At 37.5% G+C, this 27,960-nt stretch overlaps 2 protein-coding genes across 16 annotated transcripts in view; one reads left to right on the top strand and one right to left on the bottom strand.

Moving 5' to 3' along the window:
* Positions 1–15: 15 nt before the first annotated feature.
* LOC145737741 (NADH-quinone oxidoreductase subunit B 2-like) lies at positions 16–1,234 on the top strand. Its single transcript, XM_081992572.1, has 4 exons — positions 16–156; positions 296–642; positions 699–887; positions 947–1,234. The coding sequence occupies exons 2-4, from the start codon at positions 296–298 to the stop codon at positions 1,083–1,085; spliced, it is 675 nt and encodes a 224-aa protein (XP_081848698.1). The 5' UTR covers positions 16–156; the 3' UTR covers positions 1,086–1,234.
* A 766-nt stretch (positions 1,235–2,000) lies between these two features.
* The window catches only part of tay (tay bridge kinase), a 120,176-nt gene continuing 94,216 nt past the window's right edge, over positions 2,001–27,960 (bottom strand). The window contains exons 6-20 of one of the 15 annotated variants that reach the window (XM_081991546.1): positions 18,147–18,501; positions 16,507–16,760; positions 16,114–16,451; positions 15,882–16,049; positions 15,340–15,536; positions 15,071–15,279; positions 12,839–12,883; positions 12,532–12,699; positions 12,240–12,278; positions 11,351–11,645; positions 11,072–11,293; positions 10,837–10,997; positions 9,519–9,796; positions 9,187–9,471; positions 2,001–5,568 (exon numbers count right to left, since the gene is read on the bottom strand). In XM_081991546.1, the coding sequence (XP_081847672.1) occupies positions 5,454–5,568; positions 9,187–9,471; positions 9,519–9,796; positions 10,837–10,997; positions 11,072–11,293; positions 11,351–11,645; positions 12,240–12,278; positions 12,532–12,699; positions 12,839–12,883; positions 15,071–15,279; positions 15,340–15,536; positions 15,882–16,049; positions 16,114–16,451; positions 16,507–16,760; positions 18,147–18,501 (3,129 nt within the window). In that variant the 3' untranslated portion in view covers positions 2,001–5,453. Of the gene's footprint in view, positions 5,569–9,182; positions 9,472–9,518; positions 9,797–10,836; positions 10,998–11,071; positions 11,646–12,239; positions 12,279–12,531; positions 12,700–12,838; positions 12,884–15,070; positions 15,280–15,339; positions 15,537–15,881; positions 16,050–16,113; positions 16,452–16,506; positions 16,761–18,146; positions 18,502–27,960 lie in introns of all 15 variants that reach the window. The other 14 variants (XM_081991565.1, XM_081991555.1, XM_081991573.1 and 11 more) reach the window with 14 other exon arrangements.

The following is a 27,960-nucleotide window of genomic DNA, read 5'->3' as shown; positions in this document are numbered from 1 at the left end:
AGAGGTGAAGAAAATTTGTTTGCTTCATTTCCATCATTGTAGTGACAACTGACATTTAATTTTTGTCAGTCGACGGGCGCCGCCATCTTTAAATTTTTATGTTTATTACGTAAATTTTAACTAAAGAAAAATATTGTATAAACAAACACTAACAAGGTAAGTACCTTTGCTTGCCAAAAAATATCGTTTCCAAATTAAGTCGCAATAATTTCTACACGATTCTTGCCAACTGTTACCCCCGATAGTTTTCATAACCTAAAAAACTAATTTTCACTTTTTGTGCTTCATTTTTAAGATGTTGCGGAGCGCCCTCGTCCCAGCTAAGGAGGCTTTAAGCAGCCCCAATGTGCTCAGAGTGTTTGCGGGTAGTTTCAGCAATGTACAGCATCAGAAACGAGAACAATCCACCACACCTGCTTTGGAGCAGTCGAGCCAGCCTGCCACAGCTAGTACAGATGTAGCCAAACCGAAACCCTACTCTCCGTTTCAGAAAACTAGTAATATGGCCGAGTTTGCTTTGGCCAGGCTCGACGACTTGTTGAATTGGGGTAGAAAAGGTTCAGTGTGGCCATTAACTTTTGGTCTTGCTTGCTGTGCTGTGGAGATGATGCACATAGCTGCTCCCCGATACGATATGGATAGGTAACTGTGTTTGAGGTTCTTGCTAGGTTAAGTGTAGTTCAGTGGAGTATTTGTAGATTTGGGGTGGTCTTTCGAGCATCACCACGTCAGGCTGACTGTATTATTGTAGCTGGGACTTTGACAAATAAAATGGCCCCCGCTTTTCGGAAAGTTTACGATCAAATGCCAGAGCCTCGATGGGTAATTTCAATGGGCAGCTGTGCAAATGGTGGTGGCTATTACCATTACTCCTATTCTGTTGTAAGGTGGGTTTCTCCTGGTCAAAATCAAACTGTTTTGAGGAATTGAAAGTTTGTGATTGTAGAGGCTGTGATCGGATTGTTCCAGTGGATATTTATGTTCCTGGTTGTCCACCAACTGCAGAGGCGCTTTTGTATGGTATTCTACAGCTCCAGAAGAAAATTAAGAGATACAACACACTGCAAATGTGGTATAGGAAGTAATTTAATTGTGGCAGTAGCAAATTAAGAAGAAATTATGTAAATACACTGAAACATCTTTCATCTAAGAAGTATTGGTGACTGAACACCTTTTTTCATTTTGAATTTTTTTTTTGATGTAAATAAAAAAGTTGGGACTGCTTTTATTGAAATTATGTGATTTTTTCTCTGGGTTATTTATATTCCTGTTATTCACTAAAATGTCAAAAAAGTAAAAAACAGATCTGTATGGCGCACTAATGGAGCGATACACGTCATCAGTGAGTTTGACGTTTTGAAAATGCATTCCTGTTGCTTAGCGGATTAGTTGCGACCTGTAGCGCTCTCTTTCTCACACGCGCTTATTAACTGAACGCAACTGTGATACAAACATGACATTGTTGCCAGATTGAGCAGCATTTTTGTTATATTTTTAAATAACGGAGTTATTCTCTCATTTTTTCATTTTTTGAAAAAGTTTTGAGGAAATATCTCCCTTAAATGACCTTTTAGGGCAAAAGTACCCTAAGCAGCAGAGACTTGACTAAAAACTGCTTACTTAGAGACAAAAAAAACCTTATTATTGACTAATATTGGTATTGGCAAAATTCTCTGTTAAAAAACTGTCAACTTCTATATAAGAAGTAAATAAAAACAAAATTTATGTAAAATTCGGGTTTTAATGAAAAAACTAAACATCTGGCAACGTGGCGCGTTAAACGTCAATGACGTGCATGGGCCGATTTATTGCCGTCTACTGTTTTTTGCCATAGAATCCTGTGGTGTAGTTAGTTTTTAATGGGACACACTTATTTTATTACTATATACCGGATGATTCAAGAGACATCAATCTCCTTGAAGCAAATGTATTATAAAACAATTTCCTTTATTATAATAACAACTAAATTCAGTGGTTTTGAATGGAATAAAACACACACAATGACTAAATGTTTCTATTATTTATAGAAACAATATTATTTATATTACATCACCACGATTCATACACGAATCGTACACATAAAAAATTGTATTTTTCTAACAAACACTTAAGGAGCACAGTATAATTTAATCTATATAATTTTTTTTATTTAAAAGGCGGGAGTATTTACACGCGTTTACATCTTCTGTATAACGGAAAAATGGTTGTCCCTGACAAAAGAAACTTGAAACAGTTTGGTCTATTCTACAACATTGTAAATGGTTTCAAGTTTCTTCGTTAGGACGCCCAATTTCAAAGACCAAGACCGAGATTGTTAGTGGCTCGCGCTGTACAAAATTCACTGCTGCTCTGGTGATTTGACTAGATGAATGTTTTTTTTTTTTTCGTATAAAAAAATGCGAGCCACTGACACAATAACTTTGAGAAAAATGACGAATTAAAATCATGTATTTACGAATGGCACCGTTAATTTGTTACAACAAAGTAAAATTGGGGGAAAGGCCTTGGAGTGTCGCGGTGAAAAAAAAATATAACAAAACGTTTGCAAGTAGAAAAATACGTCACAAGTTTTTTTGAGTATTTTTTAACGGTCCACGTGTGCTTTTTATACGCCGTCCGAGGCCTTGTGTTTAGTTCATTGGTCCACGAATTTGATGATAAAACGGTTTTTGGATTTTTGATTTTCTTTGAAAAATTACGAGTTTCTGACGTTTGGTCCTATACAAAATTAATAGTTAAATATACACAATATACACTACATTAACAACCACTTTTTTCATTCGAACGGCGCATGAAAAGACTACACTGCTTGTTGGCGCAAGTAGAACGCCAATTTGATGATGACGCAGCTTTCTATTGACAATAGTAAAAATCTACGATATACAGGTGCTACAAATTTGGGAGTTAAAAATGGAAATATTTAAGATCTTAAGAAATAACCTATTCTAAAAAAAAAAAAACAATAAAATTTCCATATTTAACCTCAAATTTCTAGTACTCTGTATACACACAAAGCGTCTCACAAGAAATAAAACACCTTAAGTTGAAAGTTCAAAAAGTTTTTTTTTTTTTAATCCCTAACTTTAAGGTTGGATTCTATTACTTACAGGACACCCTGCACATAAAAACGATGATCAATCATCAGTCTTAATAAATAAATTACCTATGTAAAACGAATATATACAAATAAATAAAAAAAACTCGGATCAAGCGCCTACAGGCTCTAATTTACACATCTTACGTCGATTTTTTTCACAAAAGCTGCTCGCGCTCACGTTTTATTATTTTTTGAAAATTACACTATTTACAATGTAAATTTATAATAATTTTTTATAGGCAATAGGTTGTAGTAGACGCTACGTGAAAGACAACGTGTTTTATTTTTAGGGCGATTTCTGTTCTGTATTAAGACTCAGGTAGAGGGTGTTTCTTGTAAAAGAGAGTAAAAGCGTTAATTTTTAAACCGGAAATTTAGTTTAAATGAAAATTTTTGTTGATAGGGAGAATAACTGTCAAACTTGTCATTATCATTGTAAAATTTCTTATTGCTATTATCAGACTTACATATTGTCAAAAACAACATAATTTTTATTTTGTGAAATAGTTCAAAGAAACTATTGCTTGTATTATACAGAGTGTCCCATAACTCTATGACAATCTCTCGGGAGCATACAGGGAAGGTCAAAATAATACGATTTCTTCATATAAAATTGTTTCCTAAAGTCACTCCTTAATGGAGATATCGAGCTCCAAAAAACTGTCTTCCAATTAACGTTTTTGGCCGTAACTTTTGAACCACTTTGTATATTGTAATGATTTTTGGGTTTAATGTTTTATAAAGACCAGAACTAACTGGTACCTAAATTTGCTTAAACTTTGACAGCTGTCATTATTTTCAGCTGTAAACGCCATTAGTGGACATTTTTATCGAAAAATTGGACTCTTCTTTTATTTCGATAAAATGAACGGTTTTTGAGGTAAATCACACAATGTTATTAAAAATATTCGTTAAATTAGTTTTTTTATGTAAATTAGTATTCAAAGTTTGTTATGATTTTGATGTCAAATAGAAGGTCTCTTTCGATAAAACATTAAGCCCAAAAATCATTACAATATACAAAGTGGTTCAAAAGTTACGGCCAAAAACGTTAATTGGAAGGCAGTTCTTTGGGGCTCGATATCTCCCTTAGGAGTGACTTTAGGAAAAAATTTTATACGAACAAATCAGATTATTTTGACCTCCCCTGTATGCTCTCGAGAGATTGTCGTATAGTTATGGGACACCCTGTATTTCGGAATCCAATAAAAACAGTCCTTGTGTAAAAGATGTAGAGAAATATGAAATCTGTTTTAAAATGTATTAGATTGCATTTTTTTAGAGTTGTGTTGATTCTTATTTAATTTCTTGAAATACTGTAATGTGACACCACTTTTCAATTACATGTTTTCTGACTAAACTAAGCAGTTTAAACAGAAGTGTTGTATTGTGTTCTATTTTTCAGTGAATTTAAGATTTCGTTCATTAAATTAAAAAAGTTTTATTTTGCAAATTAATTATCAATATAAGTTCAAATTTAAGACCATACATTTTTTACTTAACAAAAAATTAATCAAATCAACTGAATGTAGTGAGTGTTGTTTCACTTTTAACTTTTAAATCAAGGGCAGGTTTTAACTAGGTCACTAATTGAAACTCTTGAGAAAATCTAACGTTGTCAAAACTTCCTAAAATAAGAAACACCCTGTTGTCCAAATCGCCCTAGTGCCAGGCGCACTACACAGAATTACGAGACGTTTTTATCACTATCTCAACTGTTAATCAAACGCCTCCAATGTTACAATATTTACATGAGAAAAGGCAGCTAAAAACGACACGATCACTACTTACAAATATCGTTTATCTATAATGTAATGAACACAAAGGATGCTGTCGCGTATGCACCGTCTGTTTCGAATGAATATGAGCGGTTCCGGTATTCAGCGACTACCAAAAACCGATATTCGGACCGAACCAGAGACCAGTTAACTGTTTTAATTTGCTTTTTCTTAATTAAACTGGGGGCGTCCTAAAATTTGTACTCTCTTTGTTTTCGCGTTCTACCTTTCGGTAAATATAGTTCCCGGTCCGGTCCGGTTGAGGATGATGATGATGACGCTCCATGATCTATCTAATATATTGCGTTGCTTTTAAAGATATTAAATGTAAAAATATTCTTTGAGGAACTCGTTCTGTGTAAAAACCGAAACGTTCCTTTTGATTTCCATTGAGATCATTCACGTCGGACCGTATGGTCCGCGTCAAAAATGACAGTAACGGGTTTTCCGCGCTCTCTCCACTAATAAAGCTATCTAGCGCGTGGCTCATTGTCCACTAAGTTCTTTCCAAAACTAAGATTCTATACACACTCTAATATTTACGCAGCAGCATTAGTAGTCGACTAGGTGTCCATTCGCTATCGCGGCTCTTCCTTTTTGTGCAGTTCCGTGGGCGGAGTCGCGCTTATTTTATGAACGGGCGGCGGCGGTCCTGGACCACCTCTCAAATGTAACAACGACGGATCTTTCGGTCTGAAATTCAATAAAAAATTTTAAAATGCAATTTAGAAAGTTTAAAGTCAGTAACGTAGTTTAGAGGTATCCTTTGCAATGTCGTCTTTTTGATGACACGGGACGTTAATTAGAACATTTTCAGAAACGTCCCGAGATACTGTTCTCGCCGAATGAGTTTACCCGTGCGTCATCCCCCTGTGATTTAGAAGTAGACATGCATTATTGACTTCATCCTTGTCTATTGTTCACTTTCAGAAAGGGTAAATATCTAAGTGAATGTCTTCCAAAAAAAAAAACATTTACTGATTAGTGCTTCTATTTCTGTCAATTGTCAGTTTGAAAACCATCGAAATTTATTTGATTTGTTTACTATTAATTCTTTTCCGTTTCTTTGTGTTGTTAATCATAAGTTATATCCCGAGACGTTCAAGTTTTATCGGGTAAACTGTGCATAGGTTATTTTTTGCAAAATTTTGCTTGGAAAATGATTGAGACTAAATAATTCGACGATAAAATCCTGAGACCGCAGGTCGAAGGATTTTTTCCAAAAAATTATTTAGTCGAAACCATTTGCCTAAAAGAAAAATTTTGCAAAAAACCTACCAATGCACATTTTACGTGATAAAACGTGAACGCCGAGGGGTATATGTCAAGATTATTTCCTGAAAACTCACAATTTAGTTTATTAACAAGAAAACACCTTAGTTAGAACACAAATACTAAACTAAACGTGATGAAATTAATGATAATATTGAACTCACCCCAGCAGACGACAGATTTTCGTTCAGTCATGTATATTTTTGTTTACATTTCAAATTGACAATCATACGTCAAAATATTTTAATTTTTGTAATTTTTTAATGGAAACTACGTTATAGTGATTTATTAATTGTTAATATTGAAGAAAATAGCTTAAATTTTATATGTGTCTAAATCCCGTTTCGTTTAATATCAAATGTTCTTCAAAAAAACATATTCGAAAAAGGTAGGAGGTGTTTATTCGGGGGCAATACCACAAGAGCTCAGATTTAGCCGGATAATTTTTGTGCTTGTCTTAGAACACTTTCTTTTTGGTGTAACTGCACGAGACCTGTTGTAACTAAATCACGAGAGCGTAGCTCGAGTGATTTTGCCAAACAGGTCGAGTTTTGTACCATAAAGAAAGTATGAGAAGACAAGCGGAAAAATTATCCTGTTCAAAATCTGAGCTCGAATGGTATTTGATAAGACAATTCCATGAATATAATTAATAATATAATAAGACTGCGACTGCCTTGTGCAGAAATAAATTTTTCTGGTTCATTTGATTTTATGCAGTAGAATTCTATCTGAAGCGAGCCATAACCAAAACAAAACGAACAAACATCAAAATTGACAGTGCCAGCAAAAATCTCAAGGTGAGACATTGCAACAATAGAAGTGTAGTGAAAATCCGTGGAAACGACGAAATCAACAGCAAAATTTATCCGATTTTTTTATCCGCTAGCAAACTCTCTTCCTTCCTTATTAGCCGATAGCAAACCGTGTTTTGATGACGTATATGGCATTTTTTGTACATGAGTGGAATTGTCGGGGGTAATTGCACAAGTGCATAAAAATTACCGATAATTTTGCGTGAAAACTTGTTATCTCTTAACTGCATGAGTTTATTTTCATATTTTTTTGGCGAAAGAGCCCGACACCGAAGGTGGAGGGCTTTTTTAGAAAAAAATATGAAAATGACCGAATGCAGTTTGCAAAGATAACAAGTTTGAACGCAGAATTATCAGGTCATTTTTAAGGCACGAATGTAATTTTGGGGAATATTTCCCGAATAAAGAAAATGTTTTGGTTTTGCTGCAACTATAGATTGCTCAATGGAGCTCAATGAACAAGTTCCAAACCGTTCATTAATTTATTGTTGACATCGCGTTTGACATTGTTTGGTTATAAAAAGTCAAAAAAATGCGCATGGACAACAATTAGTGTACTAGCAATAGGCTCTACAACAATGCAGTCGTTATAGATACGTACAGTGCAATTATCGAAATGCAATTATCACTTTAGAATGCAATTATCGCTGTCATTCTGGTGAAAATGCACTGCTCATATGGGACATTTAACACATGAGGGAAATATTCAGTGTAAAATTTTAGCAACTAGGGTTTTATTCAGTATATAACGGCTCTGATTGGTCGAACTAGAAAGGTTCATTGAATTTTATTGGCTGCTAGTACAATGAGGGAAATAATCATTTATAAGGTTTTTTATTTACTACACCACCACAGTTCTTTTAAGAGCTATTGTTTCTACGCTTTTAACATTCTGTAAGTACTTTCATAATATTATTATTAATATTTTTATTTTTTTTATGTCGGCTGTCACGATCTAACCAAAATTGGCACAATTACTAACCTGTTTTGAAAAAAAACTGGGAGTGTCTATTATGGTTTTTATTTAGCCATTTGGTTTTTCGTAAATTCGGAATTACTTACTATTACAGTATTTTTTTAGAAAATGCCTGGAAAAATTCTCCACAGACAAGCCTAGCAGTTAATTCTTAACCTTTGTGAATATTTTGAATTGGAAAAATCCAATGGAGAACCTTTATCATCTGTTCAGGAAGAAAATTCACATTCTTACTGATGTATTTTTTTGGATACTAGAAGGTTGTAGCTGCTTTGAAAATTTCCCGCAAAACTGTTTATTCGATTCGGGAAAAGCAAGCAAGTAATCTTATGATATCCTCACCTAGAAAACGTAAATCGAGACGTTATCGACGGGCCAAGACCACTGATTTATCTGAAAGCATTAAAATGGATGTTCGAAATACATTATATGATATGTACAACGATAGTATGTTAATAATAGTAACATATATCTACTTTTGTAAGAAACATCTATTAACATTTCATTGTTTCCAGAGACTGAGATTTTTAGGTTGCATTATAGATTTTTCATAAAAATTTCTTCAAACATATTATTAATAAAGTCATAGAAAAAATAAAATAAGCGTCTAAAATGTTTTCCAGCGGGTTTAAAATAAAATAAGTGGATTGCAACCTGAAAATGAGTTATGAGATACTACAGCATCACTCAGAATGTCTTATTGAATTTTTAATTTGTTGTATTTATTTTAGAGAAACATGTAACCATCCAGAACCTAAATCAAGAGCTTAAAGTTAAAAAAATACTACATATTGGTGATACATCTCTGCGAATTTTGGTAAATAAATTAAATTTCAAATTTAGAAGGAATTCTATGATCTAAACGGAGACTTCTCATAAATAAAAAATGTTATTTCGGTCAAGATATTTTTGATTGGCTTTGGTATAAGGTTGTTTTAGTGCAAATTTGCAGCCAAAGATCTCTACTTTCTGACTGACAATACACGCAAAATTTTAAACGAGACGAAGCTTTAGACATGCCCTATTCTATAATATGAACACAACAGGTTTGTTGACGAAAACTTGATTTGATTCATATGATTATAAATGACGTAGCCTTCGTGACGCACGGGTAAACTCACGCGGTTTGAAATGACATTCCAAACCGCATCAACATTCGTTGATTTGTTTCGAAATGTCGGGGTATTAAAAATGATAAAGATTTTACTTAAATCTACTAACAAAATACAGCAAAAGAAACTTACTTACCTAAGTTGTGACGGATGGGCGGTCGGAGGTCCGTATCCGTAATAAGCGGCAGCGGCGGCCGCTCGCTCGTCCAACTGTCTCATTGGTTCCATCAACGGATTATAAGCATAACCGTAGCGGTACGGGTCCGATGCTATCGTAGTCGGAACGGGCCAATGAGAACCCGGCGGTGGGTAATGCGGCGGTAAAGAATGCGCCAGCATTCGCGACCTGTCCAAAGCCGAAGGTGGTGGTGGTTGTAACGAACCTGGATGCCTTAAGTACGGATGGTACCTGAAATATCTACTTTATAAAACGTGTTTAGTCTACTTTACTGTAAATAAAATACTAACCTTGAATCCGTCCTACTCAAAAGGTCTTCTTCTTTCACTACCGACCTCGGTTCCTCCTTGACACGAATGTCCGACAATTCGGGTTGTCCGTTTCGAAGAGGCGATCGCTCCCGGATTACGGGGGCAGAAACCGTTTTGGCAGATTCGGCCGCGGCCGCCGCCATTCTTTGCTGGTGTAGTAACATTTCTCTTTCTCGTTCTCGGCGCTCGTTTTCTCGCCTCTCCATTTCTCGACGTTCTTTTTCCCGTCGATCGCGTTCCCGTTGTTCTTGCTGTTGCTGCAAAAACACGATTATATAGTACACACGTTATACATTATGTCACAAGGTAAATATGTCCAGATCTGACCAATTAAATAGGTAGGAATTATAAGTTTTGTGTATCGATTTGTAACAAATTATCTTTCAATTAATTTAGTTCGATTTCGTGTGTTATTGCTCGAATTGAAAATTAAATTAAACACGTCGAAGTCCTGGCAGAGATTAACACAAATATATAAACATATCTAACCCGTTAAATAAACCGTTGGCAGATTGTTTTGGACTCATTGTGCTTTTTCTTGGTGGGCTTGAAATTTAGCAATCAACAACAATAATTGAATAATTCGTACAATTATACCAAATTTCTGACAGTCACAATAACAAGTAGAGTAAAAACCTTAAATGTTGTAAAAAAGTTCAATGCTCTGATATTATATGCAGAAACCAGTATCTTTTTAACCTGATCGGAGTGATCCGAGTTTACTGTCTTTTTCTGTGACACACACAATATCGTATCCTGATTATATCATGTTTTCCTTTGTTATCACGAGGGAAGGTGTCACTGAGATGGCACCACTTGCAACGTCAACCTGGTCAGCGGTATTGCCAAATGGCGTTTATTTGCGCTATCTATTACTGAAAGCTATATTTCTGTCTCACTCACATACATTGTAAAAGTGTAAAGAAATTACATTCTTTTTTCGACTTGGCAATATGGAGGAATAACTTAACCTGAATTTTGTGTTTTTGCAAAAGTTGTGTTTCCAGTTTTGTTTCTGTATTAGTTTTAAATTTAGTTATTAAACATAATTTTTCTTCACAATGCCGCCACGACGTGCATTATTTGTGGATTAGCCGAAAGTGAGGTCAACAAATTACATGCCATTCCCTCCAATTTGGAAAAGTAAGTAAATTACAAAAATACACTCTAAATCAAATATGTTACAAATTTATTTAAAGGGTTTTTAACATTCCTGCGAGATAAAAAGCAGTTGTTGACTGTTCAAACAGGAAGTAGTAAACAATTTTTGAAATTAAATCAATTTCTGCAATCTCACCTGCTCTAATCGTCGCTGTTTCTCCTCCCTTTCCCGTCGTTCACGTTCTTCCCGTTCCCTTCGCAATCTTTCACGTTCCTCTCGTTCGCGTGCCTCTCTCTCCCGTTGTTCTAACACCGGATCCGGTTTTAAAGCCCACGGATTCGGACCTGGTGGCAGACCTACGTAATGAAACAATAACGATTAAATTTGTAAATCAAACGAAATTATTCGAACTGTATAAAACAAAACTTACCGGGTAAAGTGGGCGGTAGAGGATTTACCGAAGGAGGAAACCCCGGAATAGTACGTTGCATAGCGCGCCAAGGGTCGTGGTGCAATGACCCCAGTCCCAATGCTTCCCGTGAGGGCCCGAAGGGCCCCATTGAAAACGGAGATCCCGCCCCGGCACCCAAAGGAGCGCCCGCGTATCGCGTAAACGGTGACATTGACGAGGCAGTAGTGAAGGGCGATTTTCCTGCGTAATCAAACTCGGTTAGCCTGCTGAAGCTTCTTGGGAAGGTTTTCCTGGTACCTAGGTGGCCGGGAGGAGCGGCAAACAAGCTGCCCGGGTGATGAGGCGGTTGGTCGAATCCGACAGGACGATGACCGCCCAACGCTGACGGGGGGTAAGGGGAAAGTTCCGACGGTCTTGGGTGAAGCCCGGGAGAGAATAAATGCGAAGGCGCCCGCAGCAGGTCGGCGGTGTTTGGTACTCCCGGTTTGGGAGTGATACCGGCTAAGCTTCCTTTCGCGTCTCCCGATTTTTGCTGGTGATGGTAGATTTCCCAAGCGACTCGCACGTGCATTGCATTCCATTTGCCGGTTTTCTGTAAAAGCGTATCATTCAGTTACCGCTAGTACAGAATAAAAAAGTGCATGGTGGTTTTGTTCTCTTTTTGTAAATCGTCCTTTCAATAACAGAAAGGTAACTGACCCCGTAATAGACTCTTTTAAGAATATCAAAGGTTAGCAAAGTTTCAAAGATAAAAGTTAAGATTTTAATTAATTTGGAGAAAAATGCAATTGAATCTTCTTTCTTTAAAAATCTTATGAACTTTCTGTGTTTGATTACAAGCTGGAAATGCTTTGCTAGATGGCATCTGAGTTTCTTTTCCAACTAACACATTTTGACATTATTTTTAAATTTTTTTTACAATATTTGACTCTCTCTATCGCCCTTATTATCAACTTATTGACTAAGGTAAATTTGGCTATATCTACTTGTGCTAGATTATTATCCAGACCTTTTATAGACACCCTGTATACAAAAAAGTATAATTTGATAAACTGGAAGTTTTTAGGAAATTACTTTCCTTAAAAAAAGTAAAAGTTAACAGACGCTTTATTGTATTGTCTGTGTAGTAATTATTTATTAATTAATACGTGAAAAAAACCCAAAAACATAGAAAAAAGTTACATACCATTAGTTTGGGCTTTGTGGGATCTTGGGATGTCAGCGACTGCAAAAACACAAAAAAAGCATTAAAGAGGACAGTCGGTCGGCGACAACGAACATTTACATGGTAAACGTGCAATAAATAATATTAGCTTTTTTCAGTGCATGGTTATAATGTTCTGATAAGAACATTACCGCAAATCAAAACAAAATCATCTGTTAATAATCGAACTTATTAAGACATTCGGTCAAATGTTTACAGCTGTTGGCAATTTCACAATCAGCAAAAGTCAAAGTAAAACAGCAGAAACACTCACCTTTGGTTGGAAAGTAGGCAGATGGTTGGGCGGCACAAAAGGCGTGGGACCTGTCGTGAGACCCGGGTGACCCATCAGTCCCGGACTGTAACCCGGATAGCCGGGTACTCCTAAACCTTGCCGATAGAACGGTGAATCCACTCCGCCCAACTTGGGGATGTCTTTGAACTGAAATTGCACCATACATATTATATTAGCACCAAAAACGAGAGCAAATAGCAGAGGAAGAGTTTCAAGATCGAACACTGGCAAAATTGGTAGCAACAATGCAGTGCGTCTCTCTCTCAAACCCGGAAAGTATACTCACACTGCTCTGTGCCCTTCCGGCCAGCCTGCCCATCGGTGATAGAGGCTGAATTTAAAAGAAAATCGTGTTAAGTACAACCGCGAATTTGCCCAGCAATTTTACAACAAAATTGCTGAAGCAGCGTTGCCAGATTAAATTACCACCGCTTCAAACTTAAATGAATAGTCCATAACTTTCAGAAAGACTTAAGTTTTTCACTTTTTATGACGTGACATGATTAGATTTTCATATATTTTTATTCAGTGTACCGCGTATCTTTGAATGTTTGTGTTTAACAATTTCAAACTTTTTTTATAACTTCTTAAGGGTCTTAAGAAGTGAAAAATACGTGCAATACAAGGAACGTGATAAAAAGCACAGTAAAAAGTTGCATAAGAGAGATGATATTCATTTTGTTTATTAATAATGCTGCTTTAGCTATTTATGTACATACACAAAAAGATTAATGAACTCGCCGGCACCAATAAACAAAAGCAACTCAATATATTATACAACAACAACGGAAAAATAGTCACAGATACAGTACAAAAACTAGAAATATGGAAAGACTACATTACACAACTATTCGAAGATGAAAGACGACAAACCAATCTTGATAATATAGAAGGGGATTTAGGCCCGGACATAATTAAGGATGAAGTGACATATGCACTGGAGATGCTGAAGAACGGAAAAGCTGCAGGTCCGGACCAACTGCCAGTGGAGATTCTTAAGCTGATAGAGGAAGACCGGATTCATATTTTGGTAGACTTAATCAATACCATATATAGAACAGGATATCAGATCAACTTTTATAACTCTTCCAAAAAAGAAAAATGCCAAGCAGTGCTCTGACTACCGTACCATTAGCTTGATGGCTCACATATTGAAAGTCCTGCTGATGGTAGTCCATGGTAGAGTATTCAGGAAAATAGACATAGACATCGGCGATACACAATTTGGATTCCGTAAAGGCCTAGGAACAAGGGAAGCGCTAGTTTCACTCAATGTCCTGTCACAAAGATGCCTAGATATAAATCAAGACATATATACATGCTTTATAGACTACAATAAAGCTTTCGATAAAGTGAGGCATGACTTGCTCATAGAAACATTAATAAAGAGAAGAATAGACCTCAGAGACATAAGAATAATATCAAACTTATACTATGGTCAAAAAACAGTAGTACGAATAGAAGACATGACATCAGAAGAAATAGAAATACAGAGAGGTGTTCGTCAAGGGTGTATACTATCACCAATCCTTTTTAATCTGTACTCGGAGGACATAAATAGGGCACTTGATGATCAGAACATAGGCATTAAGATCAACGGCATGACAATAAATAATCTGAGGTATGCTGACGATACAGTTATTCTGGCTGGAACATGCGAAGATCTGCAGACGCTAATTAATATAATGGTCACGGTAAGCGAAGAATATGGACTATCACTGAACATAAACAAAACAAAATATATGTTGATGACAAAAACAACTCAGGACATTCGTAGGATATACGTAAACAATCAACCTATTGAGAGAATAAGAGAATACAAATACCTAAACACGACCATGAATAAAAACAACGACAGCTCACAAGAAATACGAATCAGAATCGAACAGGCCAGAAGCACATTTATAAAAATGAAAAGGCTTTTCTGCTGTCGGGATCTAAACCTGGAACTGAAAATACGACTAATGAGATGCTATGTGCTGTCCGTACTGTATAATGGGATGGAAGCCTGGACGCTGAAGGTAACCGAAATGAGGAGAGTAGAAGCGTTTGAGATGTGGGTATACCGAAGAATACTGAGGATTTCATGGGTAGACAGAATAACCAACGTGGAAGTTATGGGACGTATGAATAAGGAGAGAGAAGTTATTACGACAATTAAGGCCAGAAAATTGCAATATATGGGACATGTCATGAGGGGGGAAAAGTATCGAATATTGCAACTTATTATGCAAGGAAAAATCGAAGGAAAGAGATCTGTGGGGAGAAGACGTAGACGTTTGGTTGCAATAACAACGAACTATTTAGAGCTGCGGTCTCAAAAATAAGAATCGCCCTGATGATTGCCAACGGAGACGGCACCTGAAGAAGAAGCTATTTATGTACGCACCAATACCTCCTCAACGGTGATGAGCAAGCATATCATAACATTTGCGGAAATTACCTGTTATGAACAAATATTTCGAAAAACTAGTAATAGATTGGCAACACCGCATGTGTAATAAAAAAAAACCCTTACCATCTGACTGGAATACAATGCCGACGCACTCGGTGGTGGTAAAAGCGACGTCGTATGCTGATGCACGTGCGTGTGATGGTGTTGGTGCTGGTGCATCTCGGTGCGCAGGTACGGTGGTGGTGCCACGCCCATGCCGCGGTCTTGCGAAGCCAGGAAACGGTTGTCCAGCTCTCTGCGTAACACGTCGGGATCTGGATACGAGTGTTTCTCTTTAAAAATATTTCGACCGAAGTTAGACAGGCCTGGCAGGGCAGCGCCGCAAAACTCACTCGACTTACTAGTTTGGAACAAGCTCTCGGCCGAGAACGGGTTCGGATTGGCGGTAGTGGGTGCCGCCGACGATAAAGGACTGGCCGTCGAGACTGGCGGCGGTGCGAGAGGGGGCGGCGCGAACAGCGGCTGAGACCCTGGCGTTGGGTATGTGGTACTGCTGTGGTGATTGGTAGCGGGTCGAGGTGGAGCAGGGCTGTTAAAAAAGAAAGATTTTTATGAATGCTGTTTTTGTTTGCATAAATGTTTTATCTTTTGATTGTCAGGTTAGATCACCAAACCAATACAGCGGTCATAATGATTCTTCAGTTACTATAAGATATGTCACACAGCTCTGACTGCACGTCATCGATGACACGTAATGTAATGAGACTGGCTTGATTACGTTTCTAACGCGTTTTTTAGCAGAATGTTGAGAGGTCATACGTGAAGGCGGAGTTAAAATGGAGGATACTGCATAACTCTATCCTCACTACGATACTTCGTTCAGTTTCTGAACAATTAGACTTTTTATCGTAGAAATGAAACATTTTTGACTTACCTTAACCTAGAACCTAAGGCGGCAGTAGGCACAGGCGCCACCGTGGTCGGCCAAGGCTTAGCCAAAGTGGGCTGCGCCACCGTGACGGCCAGACTAGATGAGACAGCAGTGCTGGTCTGTATGGGTGTGGTAGTACGAACGCTGCTTCTACTCAGCGACGTGACGCTGCTGTTAAGTGTTAAATAAGTAATCTGTCGCAAGAGGAGTCACACTACAGTGACTTCGTTCGTACCTATAGCTTTCCCTTGTCACCGCCGGCGCCTCGGCGCTCCTAGGACTAGGCGCGACCCTTGGAGTAGGGGGTCGTTTAGAAGAAGGCGATTGGTCCATGGGTTGATGATGTGCTGGAGGAGGAGCCACAGAAAGCGGTTGCCCCACGGGTGTCACTGGAGGTAGCACCGTCGCCGAGTGGTTTGTTGGGATGATAGGCTGAGGTTGAGTTAAGATGGGAGGAGTCGACTGGGTGGACAGAGAACTGGCTACTGTTGTTGATGATGGTGGCGGAGTGGGGTAAGGGACGGAAGCGGGATAGCTGGGCGTTGTAGTGTACGCATATGGTGTGTACAGAGGCTGCAATAAAATACGTGTAAGAAAGGTTTTCTAAAAATAAAGTCAGTTTAATTACCTGGTAAGAATGGTGGTACTGTCCAGGACTAGGAGCAACGGCCGCATTAGCAGAAGTGGCAACGGCCGGACTGTCCATACGTCCATGAGCGTGCGCTACTGGATCCAATGCTGCTGCCGGGTGGTGATGGGTAGCTGGAGCAGCTACAGGCGGTGGCACCGGTGCCGTTGTGGGCGGCATTGAACTCAGCTGCGATGGATGGGAAGCCACTGGAGTAGGCGGGGCGCACGTCATCGGTGCAGGAGGAGATACATCTTAAAAGCACAATTAATGATTGTTTAAAAGTTTTAACTAGCTATAATATGTGGAAAATTTACTGCACGAGTCTTAGAGACAGTAGAAATTCCTAATTACTATCGACAGCAAATTACAGTTACTACCATCAGAATTACAATATTTAATTACTCGTTTTTGTCCTATGTTTGAATACTATTAAAGTGGCAACTATTTATTTAACAATCATAAACCGAGAATCTTGATGGTTACATTACGACAATGATATTGCCTGTGTAAATGGAGAAGGAAGATCAGAAGATATAAAGACAACGAGGCCGATTAATGATATGCCTGTTTAACAAACAAAAAGTTACAGCGTTACGGCTATACCGCACGAACACACAATAACGTTTTATTGACCCGATAAATCAATGTAAACGGCCACTGCGCCCATATTCAAAAACTTATTACTAATCCGAGTGTGGGCAACGTCGATATAAACAAGCGAAATGAGATGCCTTCGTGCCACGCTGCTTTATATTCCCATTGTTACGCGGTCGACCCAATTTACAAGTTTAGCGAACGCCACGACTTGTTAACTCAAGTCTTGAGACAAATTGAAATGCCAACCAACAAAACTTTTTCCATCAACCAGACTTTTAGAGAAAGGAAATTGATATTCATCACTTTTAGAAATGCTTTGGGGTTTTTCTGGATAATAAATTGGAATTTGCCACAAGTACTTGATTAAATGCTTCGAAATACGTGTGACACACTGATCAAGTTGCAACTAGATGGATTAGTACTGCAAGGGTCTGATTCTATAGTGCGTGAGACCATGTCAAATGGTCCAATGTTGAAAGGAGTGACAACAAAACAAATGATGTTAAAAGACCAAGAAATAAGAAGTATAATTATAAGAAGCTGACAATTTCTGCCAAGTTCTGCATACTGTTCTCTTGGTAACTGCCTTCTCATGGTTTAAGAAGAATATATACCCTCTAAGAGCAATAGAGGGTGGAGTGAAGGTGGCGTTTGAGATGCAAACTACACACAATGGTTGAGAGAGCGAGAGGTAAATAGAGTTGGTGAAGGTATTAATTGTATGGAAAGAAAAAACGAAGAAATCAGGAAAGTGAAGGTGTCCAAATAATCAGAATGTTGGTAAAGAACAGGGTCGCCTCCTCCAGCTGGGTTGAAAAAAGCTGGGTGATTGTTCCGGCAAGAACGGGGAGAGAGCGGTAAAGAAGAATTGCACTCATTCTCACTGCTCAAGTAAATAAAATAAGTTGTTCAGGTACTCTCGTTAATAGTTCTGTAATAATATGTTACAACGTCACAACTGCTATTACTTGGCTGGTCAAATTAAATATCAAATTTTACTTTTTTGTTGTTACGAGTTTAACTGTTCAAATGTAACTCACCTTGGCCAGAAACAGGTGGAACTTTGGCACCCATCTGAGCAACTTCTGGCTTCACGGAGGGCGCTTGCGGCTGGGCGGCTCCGACCATCGGCTGAGCCGCTCCGCCCAGAGAGGCGCTTTCGCCGACAACCGGAGCAACAGCCGCGCATGGTATCGCCTGCGGTAAGTGGTGCGGCGGCTGTTGGGCGGGCGCGGGCGACGGCGCCGGCAAGTTGGGCGGCGTCGGCGCCGGCACCGGACTACTGCCCGGCCCGTGCGGCAATCCTTGCGGCAGGCTGGGCGGCAGCGTACCGGGGAATTCGTGTTTGCGCGCCGATGGCGCCGAAGGGAAGATTATGGAGCTGGCATCGGAGCCCTGAAACATATCAGTAAAATAGGTGATTTGGCATTAAAACTTTCAATAAACTACATTAGTTGGGTTCATTATTATTCCTCCCCTGATCAGACATTCCAGTATGTACGATACAGTCACGTGATAACTGTCTATAACTAATTGGTGAACAGAGGAATAACCAAACTTAGTTTTTATATGGCAGGTATAATTTTCTAATTTGCAATGTCATTTGTTAAAGTATTGTTGGAGAGTTTGGAATGAGCAAACAAAACTAACAAATCGAACCCAGCCGGCTTAAATAGACTGACTTTTCCAGACAAGCAGTAGGTCAGTTGTGGAAATTAACTACCGAACTTTTAATTGGTTTTCCTGGGGAGAAAATTAGTTTTCCTCCGTCCCAACAAAAGCGCAGTTTATCTATTGCGCACTTAATCGAGCGTCGGCTTCGTCGGAAAGCCGCGTGTACGTACCATAAATAATATTTTTTGCTCCGATTCATCAATAAAACATAAGACAGTCGAACAATCCATTCTCGGCCGTGTATCGGCGTTCGCAGCATCCCAACAATTCGAAACTGGAATGGAAAAAAAGCGAATCAATCGCCCATTATCCCAGTACGAGCATGGGACACTCTTCCGACAACTTATTCGCGGCAATCATTATCGGAGTGCCTGGCGTTCCTTGGTCAGCGATTCTAAGGCGACGCTCTTTTAGACGCAAGCCCTAGGTGGCCCCATTAAGGAGCCACCCGGTGCATTTACGCTTTTTGCTCGCCACAATTAACAATTAACCATAACTGGCGTTCTCGCAGAAGCATTCCGCCATCCCATCGTATGCCCGTTTATTATGCAATTATCATACTGAAACCCGGCAAAAACATAAACGGAGCATAATTAAATATGTAATTCGGAATCCGGCAAATTTATTTTCGCGGAAATATTGCAAAACAAATTTTAAAACGCGCGAAGCTTTGCGAGCCCGCATTCATATTAATTAGTTTCGATCCGGAAAGTTTTCGACCCGCCCGGGAACACAACGAGACTGGGGAGAAAACAGAAAACCCGGAGATTAAACTTGTCTTAATAAAAGAGGGCTTAAATAATTCAAAGTTCTATCTCCGGATGTCGGGACGCTTTTGATTCTCGGGGTCTCCCCCAAAACTTTCCGCAAAACTTACTAGAATCAAATTAAAACCGCCGCTCTTCTATTTAATTTTCCGTCGGCGGTAAAGTTTACGTCAATCGAAACAAACTAGACATCTTCTTATTATCTTAAGAAAATGTGTTGCTGCCATTTAAATATTTCAAGTCAAAGATTTAAATTTTTTATGGTTTATTAAGCTGGATGGGCAGAAATTAAAAATTGATGGTATTCGTTTACAATTGGAGTTGTGCCCAATCATCAACAACTTAAGCTCGGTTTCCATGTATCCGGAATTATAACGGAGCGCGGGATGCGGAACGTATATTTTTTTAGGCTATTGGATAGGAAATTTAATAAGGATTCCAAAAATGTGCTTAAAACTGTCATTTTCTCTCTCCAAGTGGATTTTACAGGCGATTTTGTCCTTGACTGTCCTTTCAAACTGTGTTTCTATTCAAATTTTGACACTGTTTTTCTAACTGACTATACTAGATTTTTTTGTGTTTTTTTAGACTATTGGATAGGAAATTTAATAAGGATTCCAAAAATGTGCTTAAAACTGTCATTTTCTCTCTCCAAGTGGGTTTTACAGGCGATTTTATCCTTGACTGTCCTTTCAAACTGTGTTTCTGTTAGTTCAAACTTTGACACTGTTTTTCTCTCTGACTGTACTCAATTTGGTAGTGTTTTTTTAGGTTAGTGGATTGGAAATTTAATAAGGATTCCAAAAATGAGCTTAAAACTGTCATTTTCACACCACAAATGGGTTTTACAGGCGATTTGTCCTTGACTGTCCTTTCAAACTGTGTTTCTGTTAGTTCAAACTTTGACACTGTTTTTCTCTCTGAGTGTACTCAATTTGGTAGTGTTTCTTTAGGTTAGTGGATAGGAAATTTAATGAGGATTCCAAAAATGTGCTTAAAACTGTCATTTTATCACTCCAAGTGAGTTTAACAGACGATTTTGTCGCTGACTGTGTTTTCAAACTTTGGCAGCACTTTTCTCCCTGACTGTACCGAATTTAGTGATAATTTTTTAGGCTATTGGATAGGAAATTTAATAAGGATTCCAAAAATGTGCTTAAAACTGTCATTTTCACACTACAAGTGGGTTTTACAGGCGATTTTCTCCTTGACTGTCCTTTCAAACTGTGTTTCTGTTAGTTCAAACTTTGACACTGTTTTTCTCTCTGACTGTACTCAATTTGGTAGTGTTTTTTTAGGTTAGTGGATAGGAAATTTAATGAGGATTCCAAAAATGTGCTTAAAACTGTCATTTTCTCATTCCAAGTGGGTTTTACAGGCGATTTTGTTCTTGACTGTCCTTTCAAATTGTGTTTCTAACAATTCAAACTTTGACACCATTTTTCATCATGACTGTACCGATATGTTTTTTGTTTTTTTCGGCTATTGAATAGGAAATTTAATGAGGATTCCAAAAATGTGCTTAAAACTGTCATTTTCTCATTCCAAGTGGGTTTTACAGGCGATTTTGTTCTTGACTGTCCTTTCAAATTGTGTTTCTAACAATTCAAACTTTGACACCATTTTTCATCATGACTGTACCGATATGTTTTTTGTTTTTTTTCGGCTATTGAATAGGAAATTTAATGAGGATTCCAAAAATGTACTTAAATCAAACATTTTCTCACTAGAAGTGGGTTTTACCAGCAATTTTGTCCCTGACTGTCCTTCCAAACTGTGTTTCTTTTAGTTCAAAATTTGATACTTTTTTTGTCCCAGACTGTACCACATTTTATACGGTTTTTCCAAGTATCTGAATAGGAAATTTAACGAGGATTCCAAAAATGTGCTTAAAACTGTCATTTTCTCATTCCAAGTGGGTTTTACAGGCGATTTTGTCTCTGACTGTCCTTTCAAACTGAGTTTTTGGCAGTTCAAACTTTGACACTGTTTTTCTAACTGACTATACTCGATTTTTTAGTGTTTTTTTAGGTTAGTAGATAGGAAACTTAATGAGGATTCCAAAAATGTGCTTAAAACTGTTATTTTCTCACTCCAAGTGAGTTTAACAGACGATTTTGTCGCTGACTGTCTTTTCAAACTGTGTTTCTGGCAGTTCAAACTTTGACAGCGCTTTTCTCTCTGACTGTACCGAATACCTATAATTGTTTTCATTCGATTGGCAATCTCAAGCCAAGCCTTCCTCAAGGCATTATTATCCTTGTGTTGAGGGTGCTTAGAATCTCATAAAATGGGGTAACTTTGGACAAAATCAATTAGCGTAGTGTTAAAATCGTTTTCATTCATCTTCACGGACATATTTGCTTTGCTGTTTCTGTTTTGTTTTCTGTCCCTGTCATGAATGTCATGATTACGACGTTTCGTTTACGCGCGGAAAATATCAAAATATGCAATCCGGTCCGGATAGACGGACAGAACGCTGATTGGCTGAACGATTTTCCGCTGTCCGCATTCCGCGAATGTTCCGGATTCATGTGAACCAAGCTTTATGGTGGTTAATGGTACGTGAGACGTTTCTGAAAATTTGGTAACCAAAATTATTTCTGATGTGTCGACACATACGAAGATTTTGAAACACCCTGTACCTTTAATAAAAAAAAAATGATGTGTTCATTTGTGTTAATGGTGAAACATGAAAATTAGGATAAAATGTTCATCCCGTATTCTTAAAATAATTTCGCTCGTTCGTAAAATCGAAATGAGTTTTGGTCTCCTTTCCATGTAATTCGCTGTGGCCCCCAGAGGCTCGACGCAGAAAGCGGAGGATTCCTAATGGCTTTTTTATTAAATCCTTAAAAAGAGGGAGAGGAAACGGGAACGGGGGCCCCTTATTAAATTGCTTCTAATTGGGGAAAAAAAGTGGAAAACTTTTCAGCCGGTAATGAAGTTTACTTTATGGAGTCGCCGCGGCGCGAGCAGCGCGTCACTTCCATTCGGAAAAAGTTGTCACCCCCGCGGGCGTAAACAAAGCGCGCGCCCCCCGAACCGGTTTTTTCTTTGCTTTTGACGGAATCATCGACGTTTATCAAAATGAAAAAGAAATAATTACTTGGTGAACTTTCTCCCGAAATGGCAGTTAGGATAATCGCATTACCTCCCTATTCGAACGGAAAGAAGTTGTCGGGAGTTGTTGCCCCGAACTTGGCAGAAGTTAAATTGGATTTTCTCCGAGTTTCCGTCAAAATTCTACCATTTTTAATCGGATTACGCTTTAAAATCTCGGAAAAGACAAGCAGATTGGTCGTCGGAATATGAAGTTTATTTCGCTAGGGAGACAATTTATTAGGTTTCTTAATGATACTTTTACAACTTAACTGGGACACTTTGTTAATTAAAATGACAAAGAAAAGAAAAAACTGGTATTTGTAATCCCACAGAAAATATACAACTAGAAGGCGGGTTAATTTGTAAAAAAAAACGTCTCCGGGTCCCAAAAGTAATCGTGTCCACTTAATCACCTCTAATGAATCATTAAGGTGCGGACGGCTCAGTATTAATACTCCTACTCGACGGCGGTGCAGGTTTAGGAACTCACAAACTGAGGGGGTAATTAGTCCCTTGGGGAATGCGGCACTTTCCCTACCTCCAGACATATTAAAACGTCTGCCCTAGGAGGATAAATGAATTATCCTCTTTACTTAGAAAGACTACTGTTTACCAGTAAATCGATTCTAACTCAACTAATTTAAACCGATCCTACCAATACAGCAGCACATCTCTATTTAACTTATAGAGCTGTCACAAAAGGTAATATTAGTGACTGGTAAACACGCAAACTTAAATATCAATGTTCAGTGCGCTTTCAAGATTTACAACACTACTTGTGATGGTTGATTAATTTATTAGTCTGTTAGTGTGTTATTTCAGTGAGAATAAACGATTTTAGAAAACTCAGTCATCGTCAGATGGTTGCTGGTTTATAGAGAGACGTAGAACCAAATTAGTTCATAGATGTTAGGTAAGGCTAACATCAATGATAAATGAGCTGAATCACTGTTCTATGTTTTCTATTTAACAACCTTATCATCACTAAGATAGGGACAGGACAAAAACAGTACACTTAAACCATTTGAAAACATATCTTATCTAGTTAAGAGTTAGATGTTGAGTTTAATGGCCAATGATGAGAATATACAGGGTAATTCAAATTCGACCCTCACCATTGGGATCTCAGAAACCATAAGAGATGATGAGAAAGTTTAAATTGGGGAAGAGGTGCGAAATTTAAAGCTCAACCAAATGATGTTTTAAAAATTTCGATTTTCCGAGTACTTCCCAAATTATCCGAAAAAAACTGAAAATTTCATTTTTTGTTTTTATTTATTTCTAACCTTATTTGAAGAGATATCCCAAAACTAAAATCATCTTTTCATTGCCACTTTTTCCTAGCTATTCGATGATGGATTGAAATTTGCCACCCAACGTTCCGTTTTTTGGCAGCCTTCATTAACTTTCTTTTTTCTTATGGGCGCCATATTGGATTTTTAGCCCACCAAATAGTACGTTTTAATCTGATTTTAGTGATGTATAATATATTATGATTTGCTTCAAAAATAACAAAATAATTCAATAAAAATTAATTTTACCTTAGTTAGCTTTGAGTTAATGAGAGTTTTATGAAGATTACTTGGTAGTACTTGTCACACGCAATTGACCTGAACATACTTAGTCACAAAGGTGTACACGTGACTTAAATCGGTTTATTCACTCGAATAAATAAGAATGAATAAAAAATGGTTTAAGTCACTTGCTGTATAAATAACTATTAAATCACTCTGAATGACATTCGCCTATTTACAGATGTAAACAAACAAACATCAATGTTACATCTACGGGGCGCGGTGCAAATTTAATAGAACTGTAATTTTAGTTTTTTTTTAATATAAGAAGTCAAAATTTAATAAAATACTGTATAAAACACGTGACTTAAACCGGTTTATTCACTCGAATAAATAAGAATGAATAAAAAATGGTTTAAGTCACTTGCTGTATAAATAACTATAAACTTGCACTTAACATTATAAAAAATTGAAATTTGGCAAAAAATGAAGTTCCTAAAATGATGGTCTTTCTCTTGAAAACATAAATGAGCCTTTTAAGTTAGAGATAATGCTAACAAATCTCTTTTTCTGATTAACCTAAATACTTCAGCAATGCTTGTATAATAATAACATTTTCTGCGGGGGTTTCTTTTCTAGATACATTTTTAACTATGATTGACGCTCTAATGATCGTCTGAATTATCGTGTTTGACAAGTACTGTCAAATAATGACATTTTATAAAACGGCCCATTAATTCAAAGCCAATAACTAAAGTAAAAATAGTTTTTATGGAATTATTTTGTTATTTATGAAGCAAATCATAAGTTATTATACATTACTAAAATCAGAATAAAACGTACTATTTGGTGGGCTAAAAATCCAATATGGCGCCCATAAGAAAAATGAAAGTTGATGATGACTGACAAAAAACGAAACGTCGTGTGGCAAATTTGAATCCATCATCGAATAACTAGGAAAAAGTGGCAATGAAAAGATGCTTTTAGTTTTGGGATATCTCTTCAAATAAGGTTAGAAATAAATAAAAACAAAAAATGAAATTTTCAGTTTTTTTCGGATATCTTCGGAAGTACTCGGAAAATCGAAATTTTTAAAACAGCATTTGGTTGAGCTTTAAATTGCGCAACTTTGCCCCGATTTAAACTTTCTCGTATCTCTTATGGTTTCTGAGATCCCAATGGTGAGGGTCGAATTTGAATTACCCTGTATACTAGTGATTTGGAGACTAAGATTTGAGCAAGAAAAACGAGCTTTTTAATCAAAACTTTTAAGAACTCTAAGAGAAAAATTCATGAGACAGAAGTCCGTAAGTGTTTCGAAGATATTTGCAAAAAAAAAATTTTTTTGTCAATTTCAACACCCGGTTGTCTAAAATGCACCACTTCAGGGGGTATTAATGATAACTTTTTTTCATACCTTTGGATAAGATACCATATCTAGAAGTATATATTATGAAACACCCTGTAAAATAAGTGAGCAAAATAAGTCAAACAGAAAAAGAATTAAAATTACCAATGTGTGAGATGTCATACTAGATTTCGTGTCAAATCATCCTGAAATGGTATCTGTAAAACTCATTGGTGCAGAGGGAAAGCAAAAATAGAACTTACTATGGGCAAAATTGTCAAAAAAACTAACACACACAAGTAAATAACAGAAGATATTAAACGATCCAAAGTATATAAGAATATACACACACAAAGCAAAATGTTTCAAATTCAAAAAAATCTAGTGCAAAATTGTGCAAACCAAATTACCTTTGTAACCTAATTTTGACAGTGAAATGAAAATAGATAAAGTTAGTACGCTAAGGGGAAATTGTCAAATGGGAATTAACTTACAATTTTTATCAATATAGTATTTTGCATTTCGACCGTTTTGCGTGCAGATCCAAATTTATTTCGATATCAAAAAAATGCTATCCGCATTTCAAGAATTCAACCCAACTGGGAAACAATGAAAACAGTACAGTTTATATACCTACAATAATTGTTAAAAATTAAGAAAACATTTCAAATTTCCATTCACACTGTACAAGTGTGAAATGACAACAAAAAAAAAACCTAAATGCCTTAACATTTTAACACCTTTTATAGTACACGATCCTCGACGACCGTTTTCCCGTATACTAAGCCAAATTGAGTAAACAAAAGATATTGTTGGTGTTGCAATTTAACCCTTGCAAAACACGGGACACGGGGCCCTATTGTTTGGGGCGCACGTGAGGTGCCTTTTCATAAGGCCGGCACATCGTCAACACGAGTATAATTAGTGGAAGGTCCTGTGTTGACAAGGCGGTCCGAAACTGTGAAACCGCCCGCACCAACAATGTTTTTTCCAAACCCTTACGGGGGGGGGTTTTCAATTTCAATTTGCCTGTGCCCTTATATTGACTAAGCTGGGGTTGATTTGGCTCTGTTGAATGCGAGCCGGGAAATTATAAATTATTTCGCGCTGGAGAAGCAGCGATTTGCCCCTCGGGTGGAATCGAAACTTCAAAGAGATGTATGTGTGTAAACGGGGGAGCGTTCGCTCTGAAATTAATAGGCCATTTCTGGAATAACGTTAGCTGAGATATTAATTAATCACTTACGCAGCTACAAAAACACAAACAGGTGTTGCAGATTACCTACAGTGTACGGTAATAAATTTGCTTCCTGTCAAATCTTCTCGAGCCTTGACGTGGAGACGAGCCAAAGATCAAAGGAACGCAAACAGACAACATTCCGACGCCCCCAAAGTGAAAATTAATGCGTTTCCCGCAATTAATACAAGCTTCTTTAGACGTTTAAATAAATCCCTGCTACTGTTTAGCGACTTAGTACAGCTGTCGAGGCGGATTTAAACACGAATTTCTGTTTGTTAAGTGTCTTGAACCTGAATTTTAAAAAACTTACGTTATTAAAGCAGACCACCACTTTGGCTTTGTACACTTCTTTCTTCATGTCACAAGAACTACACTGATTCTGTCGACTAATTCCACTTTACTAATTACCTTAGGTGACTTTTGGGGAATTTTCTAATCATTTAAAACCCATTAAAACCCAATTCTAACCGGTAAAGACGTTTGTTGACACAACGAGTTTCTAGTGGACGTGTTAATTATTACGCATTCGCCATCGCTAATACTAATTTACCTTCGAGTTTAGCAAGTCAATTAACGCGGTCCTTCACAACCATTCCGGAGACTACCGTCATGTTTAAAAAGAAATAACAAAGTTAGGCGCCCTAGAGTAACGGCAAGCACCCTTAAAACCAGATAACAAGCATCCATAATAAAACTGCACACGCATCTCCAAGGGACAATAGACGATCAAACAGTCCGCTTTCATAAGGGTTAATATCGCCCTTGACGGCGCTCGAGAACCACTCGAAAAATGCGCGATTTTTCCCTTCCCCCAGGAAAACGCACGGGAATACCGTTATTGCCTTCGTAATATTGTTGTCGACGATTTCGAGAGACTACATTATAACTAAAAATGGAAAGAATAAATCCAGAACAAATTGGTGGAATATTTTGTAATCAAAGTATTCGTCAGAGGAAAACATTTTTAAAAATTGCCATGCAACGAACCGTTTGTAGCCGTTTTGACAACCCTGTTTACAAGTGGTAGTAAAAATTACAAATAATTAAATTGTTTAATAATGAAGATATTTAGATTGAACTATAATAAACTCGACAGATTCCATTTTAACAGTCCGTAGCCAAAGTAATTTTAAAGTTACAGTGTGAGCCAATATATCACTTTCTACAATTCAAGTTTGCATTTTCTTATTTACTATTGTTTTTAAG

The sequence above is a fragment of the Ips typographus genome, linkage group LG1, assembly GCF_016097725.1.
Source record: "Ips typographus isolate SLU linkage group LG1, UJ_Ityp_2.0, whole genome shotgun sequence".
In the NCBI taxonomy this organism is placed as follows: Eukaryota; Metazoa; Arthropoda; class Insecta; order Coleoptera; family Curculionidae; genus Ips; species Ips typographus.
The sequence above is the reverse complement of the archived record's forward strand: the minus strand, read 5'-3'. Positions and strand labels throughout refer to the sequence as shown.